At 39.5% G+C, this 26,201-nt stretch overlaps 2 protein-coding genes across 5 annotated transcripts in view; one reads left to right on the forward strand and one right to left on the reverse strand.

Annotated features, from left to right (window-relative positions):
* The first annotated feature begins 750 nt into the window (after nt 1-750).
* Nucleotides 751-26,201, forward strand: part of sdccag8 (SHH signaling and ciliogenesis regulator sdccag8) — a 49,841-nt gene continuing 24,390 nt past the window's right edge. For 3 of the 4 annotated variants that reach the window (XR_015096880.1, XM_086093017.1, XM_086093016.1), the window contains exons 1-13: nt 751-903; nt 2,322-2,492; nt 2,962-3,029; nt 3,355-3,426; nt 3,501-3,629; nt 3,981-4,049; nt 5,281-5,345; nt 5,421-5,621; nt 5,708-5,846; nt 6,886-7,038; nt 8,351-8,485; nt 9,286-9,402; nt 10,827-10,969. Coding sequence is in view for 3 of the 4 variants with exons in the window: in XM_086093017.1 (XP_085949143.1) it covers nt 837-903; nt 2,322-2,492; nt 2,962-3,029; nt 3,355-3,426; nt 3,501-3,629; nt 3,981-4,049; nt 5,281-5,345; nt 5,421-5,621; nt 5,708-5,846; nt 6,886-7,038; nt 8,351-8,485; nt 9,286-9,402; nt 10,827-10,969 (1,529 nt within the window). In the remaining variant the exon portion in view is untranslated. Of the gene's footprint in view, nt 904-2,321; nt 2,579-2,961; nt 3,030-3,354; nt 3,427-3,500; nt 3,630-3,980; nt 4,050-5,280; nt 5,346-5,420; nt 5,622-5,707; nt 5,847-6,885; nt 7,039-8,350; nt 8,486-9,285; nt 9,403-10,826; nt 10,970-26,201 lie in introns of those variants that run through there. The other variant, XM_086093018.1, reaches the window with a different exon arrangement.
* LOC147163451 (single-stranded DNA cytosine deaminase-like) lies at nt 19,611-23,954 on the reverse strand. Its single transcript, XM_086092180.1, has 5 exons — nt 23,747-23,954; nt 22,645-22,810; nt 21,039-21,306; nt 20,787-20,905; nt 19,611-19,842 (listed from the first exon to the last, which is right to left on the reverse strand). Exons 1-5 carry the CDS (start codon nt 23,794-23,796, stop codon nt 19,795-19,797), a joined length of 651 nt encoding a protein of 216 aa, XP_085948306.1. The 5' UTR covers nt 23,797-23,954; the 3' UTR covers nt 19,611-19,794.

Genomic DNA, 26,201 nt, shown 5'->3' on the forward strand with positions numbered 1-26,201 from the left:
TCTTCCTATACCCTTTTCAAACATAATCTTTTTATTTTTATTTTTATTGAATACTGGTAGAACAATGATGACATAGCAAAAAAATATTATTTTTATTATGTTGTGTATGTACAATTGTTTACATATATATGCATGCGTGTGTTTATTTTCTTCTCAAATAAAAAGAAGCATTGACGTGCAACAGTCATTAAAGACAGCACCGGTAAGGATCGCATGTAGGCCTATAGCTGAAATAAAAAATAAAAAATAAAAACTTTTTTAAAAATGAGCGAATACTTAATTAATACATAATGTGTTCTGCATTGTAAGTTCTGCTTTGAATTTTACTTTGAAATTTAAATAAATGTAATGATATAATTCAATCTGATTTGAGCTTGACAGTTTAATTCGATGGAATTTAAAAGTAGAGTGGGTTGGAGTGCCGTACAGTCCGTTTTTATTTTTTATTTCATTAATTAATTTCATTAATTTATTTTCATCAATTAATTAAATTAATTGAAAGTAGAGAAGATTTCATTTTCATTTCATTTTATTAATCGTATTTGAAAGGAGCTTGAACTTTTGCACTACGAATACTGACTACAACTCCCAGCATTCACTTGAAGCTACTTTGTTTTAGGGGTTGCCTCGTTTTGGACGACAAGTTAGGTAGGGTAATAAGAAACCCCGGGCGGCGACGGCGACTGAATTAACACCGCCCCTTCAGTACGCGTGAGTCACTAAAACAAGTACTCCAATTTCAAAGTTGCTACGCGCGGCTCAAAGTTGTTATTTACGTGCAGTTTAGGTACTAGGTAGCCTGTCTAATCGCAACATTTACTTACTCAGTGCAGTAAATGAAACCTTTCCATTCGGACGAGGAGGAAGCGGAGCATCATAATGCTTATCAGAAACAACTGAGGCGTGAGTGGACGCTGTTTTGTGTGTATTCGCTGATGTAGCTAATTAGCAATCGCGTTAGCAACGCGTTCAAGACAGGCAGCATCACATTTACTACTAGTGCTGGATGATTGTTTATGACAACTGCGGTTTTTTTTTGGGGGGGGGGGGGTGTAAATAACACTGAATCATCTTCTAATCCTTTTAACGACTTGCATTCAGTCTCAAATCTTAAAGCCACCTGTTGCCTTTTAGGATCCACTGGATTAAAGTATACACTGGACACAACATTAGGTACAATTGCAACACTTCTTAAATGGGTTACAGTTTACTAGCTATACCAATATTCAACCTCCTATTACAACAAATTTATTTGGGATTCAGTTATTTTACTTATTGTTGAGTTACACTAAATGTTTTTGTTCTATTATGGTTGACAAAACCGGCCAGCTCATCTTTATCATTATAAAATGTAATGCAGATAATAGTGAAGGTAGCAACCTGACAAGTGGCCGCCATCTTTGCGGAATGGTCTAAAAAAAACAAAACATGGGACGACTACTTCAAATGTTTCTAAAATCCCCTCTTAGAAATAAATTGAGAAACAAAAACGATTGCCTGCTTACGTACATGACATATTCTGCTGCCCACACTGCTTTTCTCACCAATAACCTTCCATATGCGCTAGTTACGGTGAATTGTTAGGGCAAGAGTGAGCATTTAAAACATGACCCTAATTTTGACCCATTGATGTCTCTGGTGGATATTTTAATAGAAAGAAGTAGAAGACACAATGGAAGAAATGAGGAGAATGTTGTACAAACATTTTTTATTTGTTAGTTCTCAGGTTGAAGTGGCCTTTCCAACCAGACTGTTGCATGTTGACAAATTTTCATTATTTGAAAATCTTGTCATGTTGCTAGTAAAGGTTTGTCAGTAAATGTTTTGTGATTAACTGGCAATCTCTCCAGAGTGTCCCAAATTAAGCAGGGCTAGGCTGCAGCTAACTCGTGACACAAACGAGGACGAGCGCTCTGGAAAATGTAAGGATCCATCCATCCATCCATCCATTTTCTGTACCGCTTGTCCTCACAAGGGTCGCGGGGGTTGCTGGAGCCTATCCCAGCTGGCTTCGGGCAGTAGGCGGGGTACACCCTGAACTGGTTGCCAGCCAATCGCAGGGCACACAGAGACGAACAACCATACTCACAATCACACCTATGGACAATTTGGAGTGTCCAATTCACCTGCCATGCATGTTTTTGGAATGTGGGAGGAAACCGGAGTACCCGGAGAAAACCCACGCAAGCACGGGGAGAACATGCAAACTCCACCCAGGAAGGCCGAAGCCCGGACTTGATCTCACAACCTTTGCACTGGGAGGCGGACGTGCTAAAATGTAAGGATATATAATGTAATAAACCTCTGCTTGTGTGTTTCAGAGCGGGCCAACCGAAGCCTGCAGCAGCTCAGCGGTGCTCTGGAGCAGCCCCACCACAATGACGGTGAAGAGCAGGAGCTGGTCCGATGCGGTGGCAACTGTGGCACCACGGCCCCCACAACGGAGAAGGACCGGCCTCTATGGAGCCAGAAGAAGAAGCAGAGCGAAGCAGGTGACGCACCTTATATAATTATTGCAGCGACAGGGACGGAGGAGCGCTGCCGCCAATAAGAAAACTCAGCCCAAAAAGGTTTAATGGTGAGCCTGACTATATGAAGCTCCTCTCGTCACTTTGCATAGATAAAACAAATGAGATTTCAACGCTGTATATTATTTAAACAACAACATCTTCAACCAAAAATTATTTATTTTTTTAAACGAAAGTTTGCTAGCTTAATGTTTACTTATAAAGCAAAACATCAAAGACAAGCTAATGGAAATAAGCAAAGATGTTACAGTGATAAAAACCGACGCAGACGTGTGTGAAACGCCATAAATGGGCTATCAGAAATTAGCATCATTGTTACGGTAATCATAAACCTTATAGTATTTAGAATATTTACAATTCAAGGAGGCGGTAATATGACTTTAAATGTGGAAAATCAAAAGCTTGCAATTACTTTGTGTGTGTTGCTGCACAGTCAATCAACTGAAGAGCCTCCTATCGAAGCAAGGCAGGGAGATGCCTGCTCCTCTCTCTCCTTCAAAGGTGGAGTAAACGTGTGTTATATCGAAATTTATATGTATAGTATATCTATTTATTTAACTATGTATTCTATACATACATACATTTCTTTTTCGGCTCATTTATGTACATATATGCAGACATCCAACCAAATGATATGCATCGGATTACTCGATTATTTGAGGGAATAATTAATGGTATTATCGATTTCTAAAAAGATTTGATAGTGACAGCCCTATTTTATACACATTTATGCATTTACATGCAGTATTAAAAACAGTACATGTATTTATTTCCAGTATCTGCAACTTTTAATTTATTTCTGTTTTCGACTTTTTGTCATTGTCAGGACTTGGTCCCGGTGACTCACAACCCGCCAGATTACATCCAGCATCTGGAGGCTGAAGTCCGATTCTGCAAGGTTTGTTTGAAAATCCCATTATGTGTTCAGCTGGTTTGGTTTTATGACTTGATGTGTGTGTGTGCGTGTGACAGGAAGAACAGCAGGGGCTCAAACAGCGCGTCCGAGTGGTGGTGGTGGAAAACGAGAAACTGCGCGCCGAGCTCAAAACCAAACACACAGATGCGTCTCCAAAGGAACACCACACGCTTCCAAACTGCACAGTAAAAAAAGATTTTCTATAAAACAATATAAATGTAATTCATTCGAAGCCCATCATTTACTAAAAGAGCTTGTTGCTGTGACTTTAAAGGATGTATATTATGCAATTTTAGAAAGAGTTGCAACACACGAAACATCCACTTGTCACACCGTGGCTGAAATTGCTAGTTATTTTTTATTTATTTTTTATTTTTTTTAAAAAAAATTATATTTGGGGGGGGGGGGGGGGGGTTGCAGTTCCAATTGAATGACCATTGTCAGCTGCCTACTTTTTATTATTTTAAATTCAAAAAGATCCTGCAACCACATGTGGATATCCTCCCACAGTTGATGTTGTTGTCTTCCGTTTTTAGGTGAACGAATCGGCAAGCGACAGGGAAATGGTCAAGAAAGGCGAACACACCGCATGGAAACATGAGCTGGTTTGTGGCCCCCTGCCCCGCACACAATAAGTCATGGGCTCCATATGTGTTAATATTAGACACACACAGGATCACTATAGTTTAGGTATCAAATCTAATGTGATCCAATACAAGATAAGTACATTTTATATTTCATTAAACACTTACATGGTGCAGCCTTAAAAATAATATTTCATAATAATTATCTTTTTTGGTTTTGTTGATGGGTGTCCCAGTTGATTGCAAAGTGTGTTGTCCACTTCAATAAATAAGCACTGCACATCAAATGGACCACTCCTATAATCATATATTTATTATTTAATTTTGTTTATTGTAAACTTTTCCCCTTGATTCCAATTTGCAGCTCTGTCAATAAAATGACCAGGTCAGCTCAGTAAATCAGAATATAGTACAGTTAGTTTTATTATTTATAGTATTATATATCATTTTATTATTTATTGTATTATATATAAATGTTATTGCTACAATTATAATTTGAATCAAGCGCCTTTTTAATTATTTTTGGTTATCTTTTATTTTGATAAATTCATACTAATACAAAACACATTTTATATTACTATTAACAACACAAATATATAATTTTATTTTAATTTGCAATAAAAAAATATTTTCTACAAAGGATTATACTATACTCAAACAAACATCAATTATTATAGTACCACTGTATGTGTCATTTCAACCATATGTATTTAATTTTTTTTTATGTTTATTATTATTTATTTATTCATGAAGATGTACACAAATGTTTTATTCCATATTAATAATGATCATATTAAATGACATCTAAAGGTGCTTAAATTCTTGTAAAAATTTATTTCAGTTCACAATTTTTAGCCAAGTTTATAAGGTGTATATTTTAATTTAGCACATAAACATTTATTATTATTATTATTATTGTGGGAATGCTGAAAGCAGAGTAGCTTTCAATTACCATTGCATTTAATACTTAGTAATTTTCACATAATTTATCTTTCAATTTACTTCATAAGCATTCATTTTAGCATTCAGCTATTAGCATTTAGCTTTCAGCATTATCACGCAATTTCTGCAGAAATGGCACTTAGTCTGGCTATTATTATTATTATTTTTTTTTAATAATACATTTTGATTTGATATAGTTATGGGGAATGCATTTCTACAAATAGTCTTTTGTCGCTTTGTAACAACACTTTTTTTTTGGTAACTACAAAACAGTGACAAGATGTAATGTTTGTTTTTGTGTGCGTGTCAGGAACAATTAAAGTTGCTGCATCAGGCGCAAGTTGAAAGACTGGAGGCTCAGGCCAACTCCCTCAGGTTGGTCTCAGGCTTTTGATTGCTGCTAAAGCCTCCCCGCCTTACCTTCATCCTCCTGTTGCTCTTTCACCCCAGGAGGGATCTTTCGCTCAGTCAGAACGAGTGCGAGGAGCTGACGGGTCGCCTGAGACGCAGCGAGCAGGAGGTGGCGGCGGCGTTGCGGGCCGACGGCGCGCCGCGCGTTTCCGGCTTGTGTCTGAAGTGCGCACAGAAGGAGGCGCTCTTGGCCGGCGCCCCTGCCAACGCGCACGTCCAGGCCGTGGAACGACTCACTAAGTCCGTAGACACAACACAGTGCGGCGCTTGTTCCCTTTGCTGTATGGCGGTGATGTTAACTGTACGTGTGTATCATGTATGCGCAGAGAGCGTGACGAGCTGCTGGCGGCTCTGAGCACGGCGCGATCCGCTCGGCAGGAGGTTCAGCACCGGGAGTGGTCGGCTTGTCTGCAAGTCAAGGACGCCGTTCAGATGGCTGAGGAGGCTCACCTGCACAAAGCTGAGGTCACGTGACTTACAATCTGCTCGGGCTGGATGAAATAAAACATTTGAGGGCTGATTTTAAAAAATCAAATATTTTTTCTTTGTGAACCTAAAACTATGACTCGATTATTTTAATGTCCCCCCCCCCCTTAATTCATAAAAAAATAGAATTTTAAAGGCCTTTTTTTGTACCTTAGTGTTTTCTTGAAATGTATTGTTCACATGAATTCAAAATTATTTTTTCACATGTATGAAAGTCCTGACTTATTGCACTTAAAGACCATTCAGAATCTTTATTTACAATTCTTGAATTTGAATTATGGAAAGATTTTCTTCTCATCCTTGCTGATGCCAATATTTGTGTAACACTTAAGTGATTAGAACACGGGTTACTTTCATTAATAAACTAAATCATTTAATCAGTTACGGCATCTGCAAAATTTTGGGGGGAATTTGTTTGTGGAGTTTTTAATCATGCCCTCGATCTTTAACTAACATATAAAAAAACGTTCTTTTTTTAAATATTGCCATGGTCCCAAAAACGTATTTAAACATTTTATATATATTTTGTTATGCTTGCTAGAGCATACAGAAGGCTTTAATGAAGCCTCTCAACTGAAGAGAATGCTTGAAGCAATGGTAGTTATTACAAAAAACGGCCAGCAGATGGCAGCAGAGTATAAGAGATCAACCAGGGCCACGCTGCAACAAGCTCTTTCCCCCACTTTTTTGAACAGGTTTGTGAATATGATAAAACCTGGCTATATTGCTGCAAAACTGAAACAAATAGAAATATACTTTTTTTTCCTAATGAAAGAAGAGACTCTTATCTTTCTTTTGGTTCCATGTTTTTATAGCAATAGAACACAATATTCTGTGGGCCTTGCAAAATCAGTCCAAATCCAGTATAACAGCCGGAAAGCGAAGGGGGTTGCTTCAGAGACAGAAATCCGAAGTGAAAATCAAGAAAATGTAGTTCTGATTTAGTAGTCTAACTGTTAAACAGGGTCCATTTCTAATGAGCCATCAACTCACTTACTCGTTGGGGGTGTCCTCGAAGGTGGAAGTGCAGTGCCAGCAGCTGTCCAGGGAGCTGGCCCGGCTGACGGCGCAACGAGAACGCGACGCGCAGTCCCTCAAGGACAAACTGGTCCAGGCCAGAGAAGAAGGACGGAGCGAGGGCCTCAGGCAGAAGGAGGAGCTGGCAAATACCGTAAATGCAACTTACCGGCTACTCACCACAACCTGAAGTACATCTGCTCAATTCAATGACATCCAACACAAGAAAAAGAATCCCCTAATGATAGCTGATCTGGATTTCGTCATTGGAAATCATTCATCTGAAAGAGGGGTTCCCAACCGCGGTCCTTGAGTACCCCTATCCATCCAGCCGGTTTTCTAAGTCTCTGTCAACCAACACATGCATGTGTTTTAAACGAGCAGCGAATCAGCAAGCTCTGCATGAAGCCTGATAACGATCCTCAGCTGTGTTGGCTGAGAGAGACATGGAAAATAGGCTGGATAGAGTACTCGAGGACCTGGTTTGAGAAACACTGACCTAAAAGATCATAAAAAACATAATTTTTGAATTCCTTTAGCATTCAGCACAGTTCTGTAAAATTTGTGTGAGGATTACCTGGGGGGCCTCTGGAAAAATTTCTGTCTGCGCTGGTCTCTGAACCCCAAAACTTGAAACACCCTTTAATGTAATAATGTCTTGAAAATTTTATAAAATTCACACTTTACCTTGAATAAAAATGTAATAAAACACAATAATGTAATCTTTTCACCAATAATGTAACACACCAAAAATATGAAAATGATGACATTTATAGGCTGCCACATGCTATAACACAAAACTTCTGTTTAACAATAAAGGATGAACATCATTAAAAAAAAAAAAAAAGAACAGTTACATTTAACTTCCTTCGTACTCCCAGAAGTCTTTGTGGCAGACTCCAACACTGACTTTGGTTTAAACAAAGTTAAAAACACACTTTGCAGGTTGAAATCAACTCCGAAACATTTAACTCCAAAATGTCAACACTCACACTCCAAATTTTTTTTTTCTATGAATGCAAATATTAGATTATCTGTCTAAGTTTTACATGATTAGTTTTGAGAGAAAAATACCTACCTAAAATGTAATAAATCCCCAATGATTTATTAAAAGGGATTACATTAGCTGTAAAAATACTATTACAATATCAGTCAGGGTTTTATTTTATTACATTATTGGTGAAATTATTACATTGTTGGGTTTTATTACATTTTTGAACACTTTAATTGTATGTTTTAATACATTTTCAGGAAATTATTACATTATAGGGTGCTACACCCTTTCACCACACCCCCCCCCCCCACCACACACACACACACAAAGATCCATTCAAGTTGATAACATCATTATAGATAAGATGCTGGTGAATGTAATGTCATTCAAAGTGTCCGCCACTTGATGTGTTTCACAATAAAGTTTCCTGATGTCCAAATGTTTGTGTGTTTGTGCATGTGTGTTGCCTCAGGTGGCCTGGCTGTCACAACGTGCCGCAGAGTTGGAGGGCCACCTCGACCGACTCCACGCCGACAAGAGCTCGCTGACCAATCAGCTGGAAGATGCGCAGCGACAACTTGCCAGTGTGGAACACGACGACCGCAAAGTATAAACATTTAGTGCTAACCTATAAGCATATTCCTCTCTTGTCATAATTGTTTCAATCAAGACAACCACAAACTCTATTCAAATCTCTTTTTTTTTTTTTTTTTACCATCTTGTATTGTAATCACGCTTAATTCCACTGGATGGCAGCAAAACCATAGCTATGGTCTTGTACTTCTCTAGCACTTCTTGCTTTGAATTAAATATCAATTCAAATGAAAACCAGTAATAATTAGTTCATTCATATAAGTAAAATGAATTCATGGATTTTAGCCTTGGCTAAATTGGTTAAAATGCCCACATATGTGCCCAGGGCATGCAAAGAAATGAGGCTTCAAAATATATTCCAACACTTCAAATGGTCTATCAGACAATGTTAATATGTCTAAATGATGACATGATGATAATAATGACATTACTGCTACTAGGACATGACCACAATACGTGTTTGGGAATTAGCATTTTTTTAGCTAGAAAATACACATTTTCAATAAAAATTAATTTCATAGAAAATCATAATGATCAGTTAATAATATTTTGTTGTTTTGTTTTGTATTTTTACCCACAGCAGAAAAAAATATAGTTTCCTGTATAACAGTTGCAAAAAAAAGAAGTGCTGATTAAAATAATAGTAACAAAATGTGTAGATACATGATGATGATGTTGTGAATTTGAACCTGCAACAAAACAAAATGGGATGCTCTAAAAGTCTCATGTACAAGAAATGACAGAAATGGATGTGACATTATGAATGAAATTAGTATTGATGTAAATTCTTTGAATCATTTGTGTCGGCTTCAGGTGTGCGCAGAGCTTCAGTATCAACTCAGTAGTGCCCAACTCAAGAAAGAGGAGGCCGAGCGAGAACTGCAGGACCTCAAGTCCAAGACCAGCAGGCAGCTGGAGAAATCCACACAGGTTGGTTACAATTTCACTTGATACTGATGCATCGCAATAAACTACAATAACGTAAAAATAAATAAATAAGAAAAAAAACCTCATACAGTCAACATGCCTCTTTGACTGCCTATTATTCCAGATAGACCAATAATGTTTTGGGGTTTTTTTCAAGGCCGATACCGCTTATTATTATTCAAGGAGGCCAATAACCAATATTTAACATCATTATTAATTTTCAGTAAAAGGGAAAATATTGGCGTCAAAAAAAATAAAAAAATGCAATCGCCAATTCTCTGTTGCAATTTCAGACAATAAACATCTTTGTTTTCAAATTTTAGTAAATATTTCAGGGAGCTCCCAGGATCATCAACATGCCATAAAAAGTTTTCCAGAATTTCTAAATAACAATAATAATTAGGCAGATGCCGATAATCAGCCCTGCCAAATTGACCTGTCCCTGCTTATTATACATATTGCTGGCATCAGGCGGAAACCTCACAAGTTGCAATTTGGCAAATTTAATATTTTTGCAAAAAATCTATAATTTTGGTCAGTCCGCAGATGTGGATGTCATTTTTAGGAATTATTGGCCAATCTAAAGTGTTAAAAATGGCTTGCTCTCTTTGATGATGTAATGTTAATGGTTGAACAAGCATACCGTTTTTGAGGTCTCCTGAAAAGTGACCATTTTGGAGGTACATGGTTTTGGAACGACACCAATGATATATTTATTTGTATACTATACTTTGTGTTTGGACTGTTCTCAAATTCCATTAAATGACCTCAAAGAAGAAAAAAATTGTTTTTTTTATACGTGGGCCTAATACGGCGTCGTAGGTTAGAGCTTAGCTAACGGAAATGCAGAAAGAAATTAAACATTGCCTAAGAAACAAAATCATTTTTGATACACAAATTATGTATAAATTTGCCTTCTCTTAAATGTGTTTTCCTCTTATTTGTTATCAATCTGTATTGTATAATTTATTTATTTTTTTACTTTTTCAATTGAAAATACTTGAAAGTAACAGTCAGTATCAAAAAGGTTAGTGACTACAACATCCATCAAATAAACAATCTTTTGTTAATAAACAGTCAAAAGGGGGAAAATGCTAATGTAATGCACTTTGAGGCAAAATACAAAAAATATTAAATTATTCGATTAGTCTATTTTATAATTGATACAGTAATCAATTATACAAATATTTGATAGTGACAGCAATAGATAGATAGCTAGATACTCTTAAAAAAATTTAAATGTGTTATTAATATTACTATTAATGGCCGTTATTGACACTGGTAACTACGGGGGGAAAAAATAACTTTTCTACTATATATTTCAGATTTGTATGTTTTATCTCCAGAGTTGCAAATACGAATAAATTGGCATGAGGTCATGCGAGAGGCGTTTGCGCTTCTTTTCAACATGTCTCTCCGCGGGACAGGAAGTGGAAAAGCTGAGCTCAGATCTGGTTGGCTGCCGGCAGCGTCTGGAGGTGGTCCAGAGGGACGGCGGCCAATGGCAGGCCCAAGCCCTGAGCCTGTCCGAACAGCTGGCGAGCGCCCAGCGCCAACTGCACCTCACCAGGTTAGCGCCTAATCCCGTCTCTCGCGCCAACGCGCTCGCGGCGCCGCCCTCCGCCTCGGCCCCGGCCTCGGCCCCTTTCGGACCCCGCGCGCCAACTGTATCGGCACCAGGTAGCGCTTAATCCTATTAAAGGAAAGCCCGCACACATGAAGACGCGTGGGCAACCGCTGCGCCGTGGTCCCGGGACCAACTGGACCCCACCAGGTCAGCGCTAATCCTGTTAGGCATGCCGCAACATAACACGCACACACATAAGCTGGCTCGCTCGCTCACTCTGTGCCACCAGGCCCATGCCCAGCCAGCGCCGGCAGCGCCAAACTGCTACTTGAGCCTTTCCTCCTGTCCCTGGCGTACACACACAAACATGCAGGGCAGCGTGGCCTTAGTGCCCCCCCCCCCCCGCCAGCGGCCCCCCTCCTTCCTCCGCGTACTTCCATCTTCTGCCCTTTCTCATCTCATCTTTTTTCCTGGCTCAAATTGAGGCAGAGGTGGTGCCATTCTCATGCTTTATTTTTAGGAACTCATTTAGTGCTGTCACTATATCGAATTATTTTGGAATCGACTAATCGATCGATTATTTAATCGATTAATCAACTAATTGGGTTCATTTTAATTTTGCATTAAATTGTGTTACTAAAGCATTTTTTCAATTCGATGCAATGACTTTTTTCCTGTCATTTTACATACCTTTGAATGAATTTGTCAGTACTGTAAAAGTGCCGTTTCGTTTTAAGATACAGTATGTCGCTGCAATTAACTCATTCACGCGCAGCCATTTTCACTGAAGCACGGCCCTTCGCTCCCGGCTGTTTTACGGGATTTTGACTGATTTTGCAAGGTCCACAGAATATTGTGTTCTATTGCTATACAAACATGGAACCTGGTTGAGAGTCTCTTCTTTCATCAGGAAAAAAGTATATTTCTATCCGTTTCCATTTTGCAACGGTTAGCATTGGAAAATAGCTAAGTTGCAGCATTATTCACAGACCCATTGAAAACACTGGCAAATAGAGCTTTTTGCAACATGGCCCTGGTTGATCTCTTCTACTCTGCTGCCACCTGCTGGCCGTTTTGGTAATAACTACCATTGCTTCAATCACCTTCTTCAGTTCAGAGGCTGCATCAAAGGACATACTTGCTAATATACGCACACATTTGCGGAGGAACTCAAACGTGTCACGTTCCCTTTCATCTGGCGATTAGCATGGATCTTAAAACGTAGGTGGCCAAAACATGCCTAATTAAAAATGCACTAATAAACTAACCACCAGAGGATGCTGGAAATGGCACAAATAGCAACCTGGCCTTTTTAGCACATGTGCTGCTTTTTATATCGCGGCATGACGACGACGATATTGTGGCAGTTTTAATATCGCGATATTGCCGTTATCATTACATCCTTAGCTGATACACGGCTGGATGTTTTGGGAACCAGAAATGACAAGAATAGAAAATTGCCATTCATTTGAGGCAATTTTAAAGAAAAATAAGATATTGGGATATGTATTTACTATTTGAAATGATCTGTCTTTGTTCTTTCTCTGTAAGTTTTATGTATCAAGTATTGGTATCTTTTCAAGAGTCAGTTACTCGTACTTGTATCGGTGTGGATAAGAATTGCTATCGGACATCTCTAGGCGAAACTCAGCATTTCTATTTGGTCCATCTTGTCCCCCTCCTGTCATCTGCTGCCCCGACGACCCGCAGCCGTCGTCCGCACCGACCGGTGCCAGCCGCCCGGGGCGCGCCGTCACCCCCGTCGCCCCGCAGCCGAGATGTTTGAGATGGGCACAGATGTGACCGTGCTGCCCTGTGGCGGTGTGTGTGTGTTTACTCTGATCTGTGTTTAAGTGTGTTTGTCTGTCATCTGGCCAGCGCTAACGTTCACACTGGCTGCATGGTGAGCTGTCATGTGTTTCACACTGTGTGTGTGTGCGTGTGTTTTGTAAGCAGTTGTGCAGAACGACAGAACGAGACATTGAGCTGGACCAGAGTCACCGTTGGCGCAAACGTTCGCATCAGTGCGTGCGTGCGTGCGTGCGTGCGTGATGTCGTTTTATGGCAGCGCAGATCCCGGCTGTGATGTCGGACAGCTGTTGACTTGGCCGAGGCGGCGGCCGTTCAAATTCAATTTTGCTCTTTAGCATTGAAAGCCACTTGTGATTTATTGCCCTGGCCGAGGAGGTTATCTCGTCACTGTCTGCAGTATCAGAAACGTTTTCTACCTGAGATGTGCAGGTGTAATCCAGTCAATTGGAATATAGTACAAATATTCATTTATTGCAGTCGTAGTTCAATGAAAAAGTTGCTGAGGCTTGTTCAGCGGCGTTTCGCTTCTCGTCTGGTTGTGCCGGTCGTAGGGATCGACCGATTATCGGCCGGGCTGATTATCAGCGTCAATATTTGTCATTTTGATCATTGTGGGCGTCGGCCTTTTTCCAAACGTGAAGGCCGATATAGCCGGTATCTCACTGAGCGGTGCCGGTGGATTCTTGCGAACGTAACCAATTTGGGGTTTTCATCAGGATTTGTAAGTTGTTCACAGAAAGTTGTTACTTGTCGAAAATAAATTTTGAACATATTCAGACAGTTTTTCACTAATCAGAGAGGACTCCGCCGCTGTAGGTGGCGCTATACACCATGGAAATGTAATCCATCAGTAATTGAAAAGAAGAAGAACAGGAAGTGACTGTGCCGTGCGATGACGTCGTATGAGTTTACTTTTGTAATTCTTGATAAACCGTAGCGTTTCCCATCTAACATTAATAGCATTAATATTCGCTTCTTTAATTAATTCCAAAAAGATTTCTGTTTCGTCGTCCCCCCAAACATACCTTACTTTATCGTCCGACGTTGATTTGACTCTACAAACGTACGTGCGACGTAATATCCGCTCAAAATGTGCGACGTGTATGCGGTTTTACCAGAGTTTATTCACAAAACCTGTTTCCAGGCAAAATTAGCATTTTCCTTTTTGCCGATAACACTTCAATCCACCCCCCGTCTAAGCGTAAAAACTTTTTTTGCGAACTTTGGGCCATTTTTCTAATTCAGTTTTATTTTTGCATTTCTTGAAATTTTGAATAAAAATGGGTGGATGCAAACCTGACTACTGTCTGCGAAGATCTTTTGAAACCTTTTATGAAGCCTGACAAAAAATAAAATGAAAAGCTACATTTGTATGCATTTTTTGCTCGAGTGAGATACACAGAAATTTTAATTTATGGATTTATTTAAATTTCCACTTTATAAAATGTTTTAGAATTACGAAATTATGTTGACATCTTGGAACTTTTTACTTGCTTAGTCATTAATTTAGTTCAACACATGCTAAAAACCCTGGAAACTCCCTGCAATTTTTGAATTTTTCAACAAAGCTGTCTATTTCTTATACTGTATGTTTAAAATTAAAAGAATAACCTTCAAAGTGTTACAAAATTTAAAAGTTGTTTTAACAAACATGCTTAACTTATTTGCTTCCAAAAACATATTTATACGTTTAAAAAAGAAGAAGTTTTTTTAAATGCTAGGCCATACAGTAGCTATTACAAAAACGGCCAGCAGGTGGCAGCAGAGTATAAGAGATAAACCAGGGCCATGTTGAAAAAAAACCCTCAATTGCTCACAATTTCTAGACAGATTTGTGAATAATGATGAAACTTAGCTATATTCTAATGCTAATTGCTGCAAAACGGAAACAGATAGAAATGCACTTTTTTTCCTGACGAAAGAAGAGACTCTAATCTTTCGTTTGGTAGGGAGCAAAGGGGGTTGCTTCAGTGAAAATGGCTGCCAGTGAATGAGTTAATGGCATTTCAACAAAGTTAATTTTGTAAAATTTGGACACAAATATTTTCTCTTTTCTCTTATTGGTTATCGGCCTCATCGGTATCGGTATCATCCCTGAAAAAACCATATCGGTCTATCACTAGTCGGTCGGCAGTGTGTGCATCACAGCAGCGAGGCTCCCGCGTGAACCCCCACCCCCACCCCTCCCCCGATAGAGGGAAAGGAGCTCTTTGATCGCCTCTCCGCTTTCATTCTGTCCGCCTTGCGGCACAAGCGATCACAGCGCAGAACGTCCGTTTGATTCCCGGCGTTCTTTCTTTTTTTTCTTTCTCTTACGTCCGAAAAGTGTGCATTTGTTTCTGCCTGTCTGCGAAATTCACATGACTGGTGCGAGCTCATGCCGATACGCGCACACGCAATCGGGGGGTCCCGCGGCGGCTGGTGCGCTCCAGGATTGGATCATCAGCCAGCTGTGAGTTGGACAGCACAGGATCTGTCCTAATCCCCGCCACTCTGTTCACATCCACACACGCACGCACGCACACACACACACACACACACACACACACACACACACACACACACACACACTGCGGCCCCAGCCCAGCAGAGGGCTTTACAAAGTTTGTATTGATTGTTTGCTCCCTTCTTTCTTCATCTTCCCTTCCTCCTCTTCCTCTTCTGTCTTCATTTTGCTGTTCCAATAAGTCCAGCAGAGTGAAAAAGCGGCCCTGGTGGTCATCTCGTCGCCAGGCACGCACGCGCGTGATGGCAAAGTCCATCCCATGCTCGTTTTTTTCTTCTTCTTTTTTTGGGGACAATGTTGTCCATCATCTCCGTGAAATCAATAATACATAATCATGAGCGTGTTTGCTTGGAGATCAGCAAGTTTACTCTGTTTTGCAGGAAAAATTTCAATGAAAAGCCAGTCAGGGAAAGAGTAAAACTCATTTGTTTCATTAAAAGTCTCAAGTGTATTGTAGCCCGGTGTAATAAACACTATCAACTCCCAAGAGTACACATTTATACCCATGCAAAAAAATTCGACAGGGTAGGCCACATTTTGAAGGTGAACTGAGAAAAATAAAAACAAAATCAAGTTTCATATTAAATGTTAACGTTGTTTACTTTCTGCCTTTTAAAAATACTTCCTACTTTAACCTTACCTTTTTGCCATTTAATGAATGCACGGACATCTACATGCAGACTCACCAATGTCACATGCCATCACCTCCGACCCTCGTAAAGAAAATGTCCAATTTTTGGCTTTTTATTAATATTGCTATCAAATATAAAGCATATTAAAAAAAAAAATCACTGAGTGAGCTGAAATTGCACCCAATTATCCAAAACATGTTGAAGTTCAAAATCGCACCGTCCAAAATTTCAAAATTATTATCATTATTATATGTGGGAAACACATCGAGGACCTGGTTTGAGAAACACTGACCTAAAAGATCATAAAAAACATAATTTTTTTTAGCATTCAGCACAGTTATATAAAATTTGTGTGAGGATTACCTGGGGGGCCTCTGGAAATTTTTTTGTCTGCGCTGGTCTCTGAACCCCAAAACTTGAAACACCCTTTAATGTAATAATGTCTTGAACATTTTATAAAATTCACACTTTACCTTGAATAAAAATGTAATAAAACACAATAATGTAATCTTTTCACCAATAATGTAACACACAAAAAAATCTGAAAATGATGACATTTATAGGCTGCCACATGCCCCGTTACTATAACACAAAACTTCTGTTTAACAATAAAGGATGAACATCATTCAAAAAAAAAAAAAGAACAGTTACATTTAACTTCCTTCGTACTCCCAGAAGTCTTTGTGGCAGACTCCAACACTGACTTTGGTTTAAACAAAGTTAAAAACACACTTCGCAGGTTGAAATCAACTCCGAAACATTTAACTCCAAAATTTCAACACTCACACTCCAATTTTTTTTTTTCTATGAATGCAAATATTAGATTATCTGTCTAAGTTTTACATGATTAGTTAGTTTTACATGATTAGTTTTGAGAGAAAAAGACCTACCTAAAATGTAATAAATCCCCAATGATTTATTAAAAGGGATTACATTAGCTGTAAAAATACTATTACAATATCAGTCAGGGTTTTATTTTATTACATTATTGGTGAAATTATTACATTTTGGGGTTTTATTACATTTTTGAACACTTTAATTGTATGTTTTAATACATTTTCATATATACTTGGGAAACACATTTTTATATTACACGTGTAAAAATGTCCCAATTTTGTCCCATAGACTCCCATTATAAATCATAATTTGTCATGTTTTTTGATGCACTGTACACCTTGATGTGTTCTAGTGAATTTCCCGCGATTACCCAATTGATCACCAGGGCATCAACTAAATGTAGAAAATGATCATTTCTGGTTGAGCGGACTTATGTGCTTCCTATGTCCCCATTCTTATACCGAAACAAGAAAGCACGGTTGAACAGCAGCGGCCATCATGGATAGGATTCATTGTGCAGATTATAATACAGACGTGACTTTCTTCGGCGCTGAAGGTTTCAGCCGCTATCGTGTGATGAGGGCACACTTCCTGTTTTGCAGCTGCAGGAGCACGAGTCATGTTTTGCAATACTATAAGAGTAAATATGGGATAACTTATGTACATTTATTCTAACATTATGCATTGTTTTATCGTCAGGTGTGATAAAACTGCTCCGCCAAGGTGATTTGTTTTGTCACTTACTAGAAAGCAGCCACTCTTGCTTTCAAGCGCTTTCATAGCCGTGCAGAATATCATTTTTTGTGACATCACTAACGTGGCGACGGCGAGCCACTTCCCGTGTTTTCCCCCGACCTTGAGGCGCACAGCGAGACGTGAGCAAACTTTCCCCAAACTCCATTAAACATGTCACGCCGCCGCTGCGCTCTCTGTGCGCTCCTCCGCCTCATCTGTCGCGGCGACGGCGGCGACGGCGAGGTCTGCGTAGGCGGGGACGAGAGAGCGGCGCGGGTGAGCGCGAGAGGGCGGAGAAGTGTAAATGAGGAAGGTGAAGGCAGCAGATGCCGCGTCCCGCCAGAGGCTCGCTCCGAGCGGGCCGGGGCCAAAAAATCTGCAACCGACAAAACTGCTGCAAAGCAAACTCAGCGGGGGGGCCCTTGTCCAATCACGGCTCAGCATAATAGGGCTGCGGCGGCGGGGGCGCAAACCCGTACCCGTGAACAAACACACACGCGCGCATATTTCAAAACATCTTTTCAAAACGTTTTTTTTGTTAAACTCGATTTAGCAGATTAATTAGGGGGGGGGTCGTCCGTTAACGTTGATCGTCCAATGTAGCACAAAATGGTTGTTTTGTACTTTTTCATGGCCTAAAAAAAGGCCAGCACAGTACAAAATGATCATAAAAAAATAAGTTTATCCAATGAAAAAGGACTCGCCTCACCTCACACCACAGTCGTGCAGGATTATCTTTTACACACATCCACCAATCAGGTCTGTGCTCATTTGAATCGGTGTCAAAAAATATTATCGGTATGTGTGCACCCTGCATTAAATATTGAGCAGGTTGATCATTTACGATTATCGGCACTGACTTTTCATCAAAGCAGATTATGGAGGAGGAAAAAAAACCCTGCCTCTATTTACCGCACACCACAGGGTCATCTGACAATTGGGCTGATTTTAATCGGAAAAGAGGAATTTGGCCCGATTATCGATATGTGTGGATCACACTTTAAATATTGACCAATTTAACCTGTAACTCTTTCCGACCAGCTCGAGGAAAAAAAATCAGTCGTCACACATCAAACTACCGGATAATCATTCCTGATAGTCTTTTAGAAACTACTAATAATCAGAACGTTTTTGATTTTAATCGGAAAGGGGAATTTGGCCTGATTATGGGTATGTGTGGATCACACTTAAAATATTGAACAAATTTAACCTTTAAATATTTCAGACCAGCTCGAGGAAGAAAAATCACTCTTCACACATCGAACACTACTGGATAATCGTTCCTGATAGTCTTTTAGGAACTACCGATAATCAGACCTTTGCTGATTTTAATCGGAAAGAGGGATTTGGCCCGATTATCGGTATGTGTGGATCACACTTTAATTATTAATTACTTTTAACTCTTTCTGACCAGCTCGAGGAAGACAAATTACTCTTCACACTACCGGATAATCGTTCCCGATAGTCTAACCTTTTTACGTTTTTTACTGTGAGTGCAGTGTGTTAAATGCAAGTATGGGATTATTTTCATTTCCATATGGTGTGTTGTGAGAATCCTTGGAGTGGCGTGCAGTGCAGCAATGTGCGTGTGTTTCCTTTGTGTGAATGTTAAGTGTTGATACCTTGGGGCGACACCTGTGTCTGCGGCGCTTGATGTGTGTGTGACAGCAGCCTCGCCGCGCCAGGTACGGGCCTCGCCGCGCGCGCGCGCCCGCGTGTGCGTGCGTGTGCTCGTCTGGTCGGCGGCCATGTTGTTGGGTAGCAGATGGCACCGTGGTTGGCAGGGGAGGGGCTGCTTAGCACAACTAATCAGACAGTTACGGATAGGGCAGCTGGGAGGGCTCTCGGCCAGCCCTGTGTGTGTGTGCGTGCGTGCGTGCGTGTGCGCTATGATGTTGACAGCGGTGGGCCCGTTGGCCTTGTGATGACGTCTCGCCGCGCTCCTCTCGCCTCCTCGCTGTCAGATCGCCCTCGTGTCCTCACCTCGCTCTTCCCGTCGTCAGTCTTATTGTCTTAGACTCGATTGATCGTTTGGCATGTGTTTTTTTTGTGAACCAATGTTATTGGAAACGCAACTTTATTGTTCAATTGTGTATAAACAACAGGACTTCTGACAAGTGCCTCAAGATACGACAACGTTTATTCGATAGGATGCAACTCAAAATAGGTGAAAATCTGTCAATGATATGTTATTATAGAAGTGTCAAAATTAATCGATTTATAGATCGTCATAAGGATTTTAATTGATCAGACCGGGAACAAACAGTGAAACGGGAAACGCTGGTGTAGTATGATGTATCTCACTTTCACAGTTGGAGGTTCCCCAATGCTTCTGCAGCAGCTTCCACTGGAGCCTGCAAAATTATATCAATCAATCAAACAATATTCATAAAGAAACTTTCATGGTTAAATAAGCAACACAAATTTCTTCTCAAAACTGGTAACAGAGAACAGCACCACCACACCCCCGGCCCATCTGTGAAAGCAGTTCTAGTCTTAAAATTAGTGCTGTCACTATCAAAACTTTTAAAAATCAATTATCCTAAATTAATCGAGTAATCACAAAAACATTTTTTTTGTTTTGTTAATCCACTAAGGACGGATGTATGTTGAATTGAGTGGATATAAGTACTGAATTTTATTTATATATGCATTATTAAACACCAACACAATTAGCCTATGCTAAACGGTTAGCAATCGCGATTAGCATTAGCGCGCTAGTGATGACTTAAGGTTAACAAACACTAACTACAATTTAGTTCACACACATCATTATATTCTCATTGCACATATAAAAGTGTATTAAAAGTCACTTAACAACATTATTCCATGAGTAAACAAGGGTCGAGCTAATTGTTAGCTACACGAGCTCAATAACTTCCTGTTCCTGTCTTCTTCTGGGCATGTTTATGTGCATCACTGCCCCCTACTGGTGAAGTGACGGACACCAAACTGAGTGGCAGGTTACATTTTGGAATAATTACAACCCAATTTCTTTTTAAGAAGTTGAGAACTTCTGCGTTTTTGGGGAAGCTAAACGTTCGGTATTGTGTTAAATAAAAACCTACTAAGCAGATCCACCATTCGGCCATTAGGTGGTGCACTGACAGAAGAAATAAAGATCTGATCACAGGCACCATTGCAATATTGCGCGCTCCGCTTCGAGGCACAAACATTTGAGCTGATCTATTTTTCAAGTCGACTTAACCGACTTTTTTTCCCCTAAGCCCTACTTAAAATGATTTTTGAAGTAGCCTACATGACATCATGAGACAAATGATACTTTCCTGTCAGTTACCTCTTTAAGGATTTTCTTCAGTTCCTCTTTATAATAATTGTGATTTTGCTCAAGCTCTTCCCAAGCGTGGAATTCCTCTCCTGGACCTAAATTCAGTGTTTTCCAGCAGTATTCAAAGTCTATGGAGAGTGGAGAGAAAAGAAAGAAATTGGTGTCTTTGGCCTTTGCTGGGTTACGCGTATCCTCACTTGTCAATTCAGCAGATGCGTATAGTTGATCATATGATCATAATTATGATTTCAAGGTACCTACCTTCTCGATCCATGATTTGGATGGAGATCGTGTCAACAGCAGCTAAATTTCGCAGTTGCGCACGAGTTTCCCGGACTTTTTCCAGATCAGCTTCGTCGCTTTCCAGGTTTGCGAAGTAAAGGCGTGAGGCATAGATGCTAAGCTTCACGGTTGGATTTTCCTCACTGAACTCGATTAACTTCGGGGAGCAATCGTTACAGGGAGACCAGGACAAGTAACACTTGACCTCAGTGCAAGTTTTAAGATCCTCGTCTTCCAGTAACAGAACCTACACAAGAGAGTGGCTAAAAGTAGGTTAAGGTTTTTTTTTTTTTGTCAAAGCAGGTATCAGGGATGTGATTTTTCCGCTAATTCGCGGAATTCCGCTTTTTTTTTATCTCCAAAAATAAAATGTTACAATTTTTTAAGTGGTAAAAAATCCGATTTCGTCTCTCGACAGCATTCCTTTTGAGTGTTTCCGTAACTGAAATGAAACGGATCTTGCGATTGGCTGAAGTCTCCGTGTTGACCAATAAACGCGCTTGTTATAAAGGCATAGGCGTATGCCATTGTTCATTTCTCAGACCTTTTTTGCCGGGTGTTTAAAGAAAGATGTCCGTGATCGAACGCAAAGATGCTCCGCGAGTTAAGGAAATTGACAAGATCGTAAAAAACAAGTTTCGATGGGACCGGTTAGAGAAGGATATATCTGCAAATGTCGGAAAGAAGACTGTGACGAATTTGTTCAGTGACTTTATTCGGAAGATCGATCGTGCCGGGAAAGCGACTATGGTGCGAGAGGTTTCAAAGCTCTTGAAAGTCACGCAAAGGGCAAAAAACACGTGAAAGAACTCCAGTCAAGAACAACAAATTATTGCATCGCTGGAAGTTTCGGTGCCCAAACGAAAACTCCAAAACTTTACGGCCTCCATCCCTTATTGACATCACAATCGGAAGCGGTAATCGAGAGACGTGATCCACCCCAACAACCAGTTGCTGACAGAGTCGTGAATTTTGAGGTCGGTGGTAAACTTTTCAAATTAATCAAAATCAAATTTTCGAAAATATTATAACGTAATAAAAATGGCCATAAATATTTAACATGGTTAATCATTGACACAAACTCAAATGAATGCTGCATGTTTGCACTTTTCAGCTTTCAATATGTTGACTGTCTTGATGTATGCAGTTACAGAGATGATCTTAGTCAATATTGTGTTTTTACCAGAGCTTGCTGCATGAGGTATTTTATGTTTTTGTCATGCATTATGTATTAAATTAAGAATGATTGATTAAATGATTTATTGCATGGTAAATATATATGATGATATTCTCAGTGATAGTTTTTAAAAGCAAAATCAGTCCCAATGTTTTTGAATGTGACTGATTTTGAGTTGACTAAAACTGCAATTTTATATGGGATAGTTCAATATACATTGAAAATTTATGCCGTTGTTTTGTCTATTTCTTTGTCATCCGAGTGCATTGAAAGTACTTAAAAACACGGAAAACCCATGAGCTCTGGACCGAGCTGAGTGCCCGCGGCCCCCAGACCTCCCCGGCTAAATTTTCAGATAATTTCACTTTGGTCAAATCACATCCCTGAGGTATGTTTCTCTAGACTCACCTCTGCATGCTTGTCCTCTACATGCTTGGGTATGTTTATTCGATGTTTAACGACAGAAGTACCTTCAGGGGTCATCAACTCATAGCACAAGTATGTTGCATTGCGCCCTTTTGCCTTTTTCAAATTTTCATAATTGTGAAGAAAATCTTTCTCTGTCCACTTGCGACTGAGGAAAAGGGGAAATGAGAGATCATGATTTGACTGGGCACAATATTAGGGCTGGGTAAAAAAAAAAGAAGTTTAATCAATATCGAATCGATTTTCCTAACGTAGCCCGATATCAATTCATAAAACCATAAATCAATTATTTTAATATTTTTTCCCATAAATTACTAAGAAAATTGAATTTTAAAGGCCTAGATTTCCCTCCCCCCCCCCCACCACCGTCTTTTCTTACATTTACTAAAGACCCGACTTATTGCACTTTAAGACAATGAAGAATTTTTGGAATTCATATTTCTCTGGCGTCGGGCCATGCCTTGTACCCCCAAAATCGTTACTTTTCAGGCGACCCCAAAGACGTCGTGTTCGGTCAACCATTAAGATTGCATCATTGAAGAGAGTAAGCCATTTTCAACACTTGACATTGGTGAATAATTTGTAAAAATATTACCAACATGTCCTTAAGTATACATTTTAAAATATATATGAAATTTGCCAAATTGTGACTTACGAGATTTTGGCCCAATTTACAATGATTGAATTATAATTATGAAAATAGTATTTTTTATCTCAGCCTTGCTGCTGTCAATGTTTGTGATTATAACACGTTACGATAATTCATACAAATAAATAATAATAATAATATAGTAATTTGACCATTCCTCCTCCCTATATTTCTCCGCATAATTGAATTTGGAATTTAATGTTTGTGAGTTTTTATCATGTCTATGATATTTAAGAATTGACGTTCCATAATCGATAATTATAGGATCGGGGGAAATCAAAATCGAATGGAATTGAGCTCTTGTGAAGGAAATGTAATCGATTCAAGAAATGAGTACCGATACCGAGCTCTACATAATTAATATGAGGTAAAATTGTACAATCCAATGCAGCCTTTGTCGTACCTTGTAAGCAACACACACACATTCAGACTTACCGGCTCTTTTCAATTGCGTCTGCATTTGCCTTTGCAATTGCCTCTTCCATTTTCTTGATTTTCCGAAGATTGCCACTTCCCGATTTTTGTCGTCACGCGCTGAAAAGCCACCCGATTGTCTGACTCGTGTTTGTCGAAACCAGTGGCACTTTATATGTGCCAGTTTCTGCTCAACCTGTCCTTCTTTTCTATTTTTGTCCAGCCACACCTTCTGCTTATTGAGATTAGGCCTCTTTGACGCGTATGATTCCGTAAGTGACTTGAGCACGACGGTTATCTTGCTGTGACCATTTGGCTTGCTTTTACTTGGCTTTGCTTCTCTTTGACACCCTTGGCACACGCTAGTTGAATTCAGGTTGGACCGCGGGTCCATCATTTTATTTTGGTCACTGTTATTATCTATAAAGTCAGCGTTACCACTCAAAGTACTGTGAAAGTATTGTATGCCAGTAGGGATGGGCATCAATACAAATTTCCTCAACCGATTCGATTTCGATGCACAAGAGTTCAATTCAATGTGATTATTATTATTATTTTTTTTTTATTCAACTCAATCAAATCGAATATTGATTATGTAACATCAATTCTTAACTATCAAGGACATGATAAAACATTAAATTCCAAATTAAATTATGCAGTAAGCAATAACTGGTCAAATTATTATTATTATCATCATTATTAATATTCATTCATTTAATACATTGAACTTAATAAATAAATGAATTGTTGTTCATGTAAGTAACTTGTTTTAATCACTTAAGTGTTACACAAACACTGACATCAGCAAGGATGAAATGAAAATCCTGTTTTCATAATTCGAATTCAATCATTGTAAATCACTGGCCGGGCGGAAACCTTGTAAGTTATAATTTGGTGAATTATTATTATTATTATTTTTTTTTAATTTTTAACGAATTATAAACCACTTTAAAGAGTTGAAAATGGCTCACTCTCACTTTTGATGATGCAATGTTAATAGTTGAACAAATGTGCCGTTTTTGAGGTCTCCTGAAAAGTGACGATTTCGGAGGTGCGAGGTTTTGGCCCGACACCAGAGAAATATAAATTAAACAGATTATTAATTGTCTTAAAGTGCTCGAAGTCATATAAATAATATTATAAATAAATAAATATTAATTTAAAAAAAAAAAAAGTGCTCTAAGTCAAATGTTAGCAAATACTTATATGCCTTTATGGTTTTATACATTGATATTGGGCTATGAAAAGGAAAATCCATTTGATAGCCTTTTTTTTTTTTTTTTTTTTTTTTTTTTTTTTACCCAGCCCTACTCCACAACTCCGTTTTTTTCCCCCTTTGTCATACAGAATGTAGGATCTGTATACCTTTTTATGCCGGGGGGCGGTTTGATTTACTTCTTTTGTGGTCAGTTGTGTCCATTGTCAAATACAAAATGCTGTTGAAATCTCTATTATGTGGCCTGGAAAGCTATTGCTGCAGTCAGTGGAGTAGCAAATGGGACGGTAGTGAGTGAGTGAGTGAGTGAGCCGTGCGCGTGTGCGTGTGCGTGTGTGTGCGTGCAAATGAGCAAACAGACCAGGAAGTGAACAAAATTATAAGGTTGTGCAATTAAAGATTCACATGCACGCACGGCCGGCCTGTCTGCTGATATGTGGACAACGCCTTAAGCGGCACGCCTCTTTCGGCGTGTGCGCGCGAGAGGGGGCGCAGAAAGATAAAGCTTCACGCGCTGAAGACGGAAGCGCTTGCTGGCCGTCCGCTCCTCGTTGAGGAGCATCAGTTTGAGAAACCAGAGCAAAGTGTTGTTGGCGGAGAAGCGGAAGAAAAAAGCAGCAGCAATCACTCGATTCACTTCCTGCAGTGGGCTCAAGGTGCGTTTAATGAACAGGCACACGGTAGGAAATCATAGGGACGCATAGAAAAAGCTCAGACGACCGACTGAGCGAAAGGTTGCGACGTATTTTTGACACTTCCCTTTAGATGTAAGTCGACGTCAGCTGGTGTCTGCGGATCTCACTCTGCTTCGTTTGTCCTTCCTTCCTTTCCTGTCTCTCCTTTGGTCTCTTGAGGTCTCCCTGATTTGTTGGAATTTAGATGTTTCTGGGGTTGGGGAAGAATTCTGGTGGGTGGTGTCTGGTCAGTGCTGGATTTCACTTTCCTTTGTTTCCTTTGGTCCTTCCTCGGGTCTCCTGACCGGCGGTGTTCGGTTTAGGTGAACGTTATGGGATTTTTTTTTTAAATAGGTTTTTGGTGAACTAACGAATACACGCACACATGCACATACCCACCCACATACAAAAAAAAAAAAAAAAGAGCAATGATGATGACATTACCGAATGAACAATACTGAGCTCTTTAAAAAAAAAAGAAAAAAAAAAAAGATATAAGTCGACATCAAATGCAGTCAAATACAGTACTTCAAGAATATGGCATGCAATGTGAAAGCACATACAGCATATACATAAATATATACAG

Source organism: Leptonotus elevatus, chromosome 13 (assembly GCF_054856555.1).
Source record: "Leptonotus elevatus isolate MCC_2025b chromosome 13, RoL_Lele_1.0, whole genome shotgun sequence".
Classification (NCBI taxonomy): Eukaryota; Metazoa; Chordata; class Actinopteri; order Syngnathiformes; family Syngnathidae; genus Leptonotus; species Leptonotus elevatus.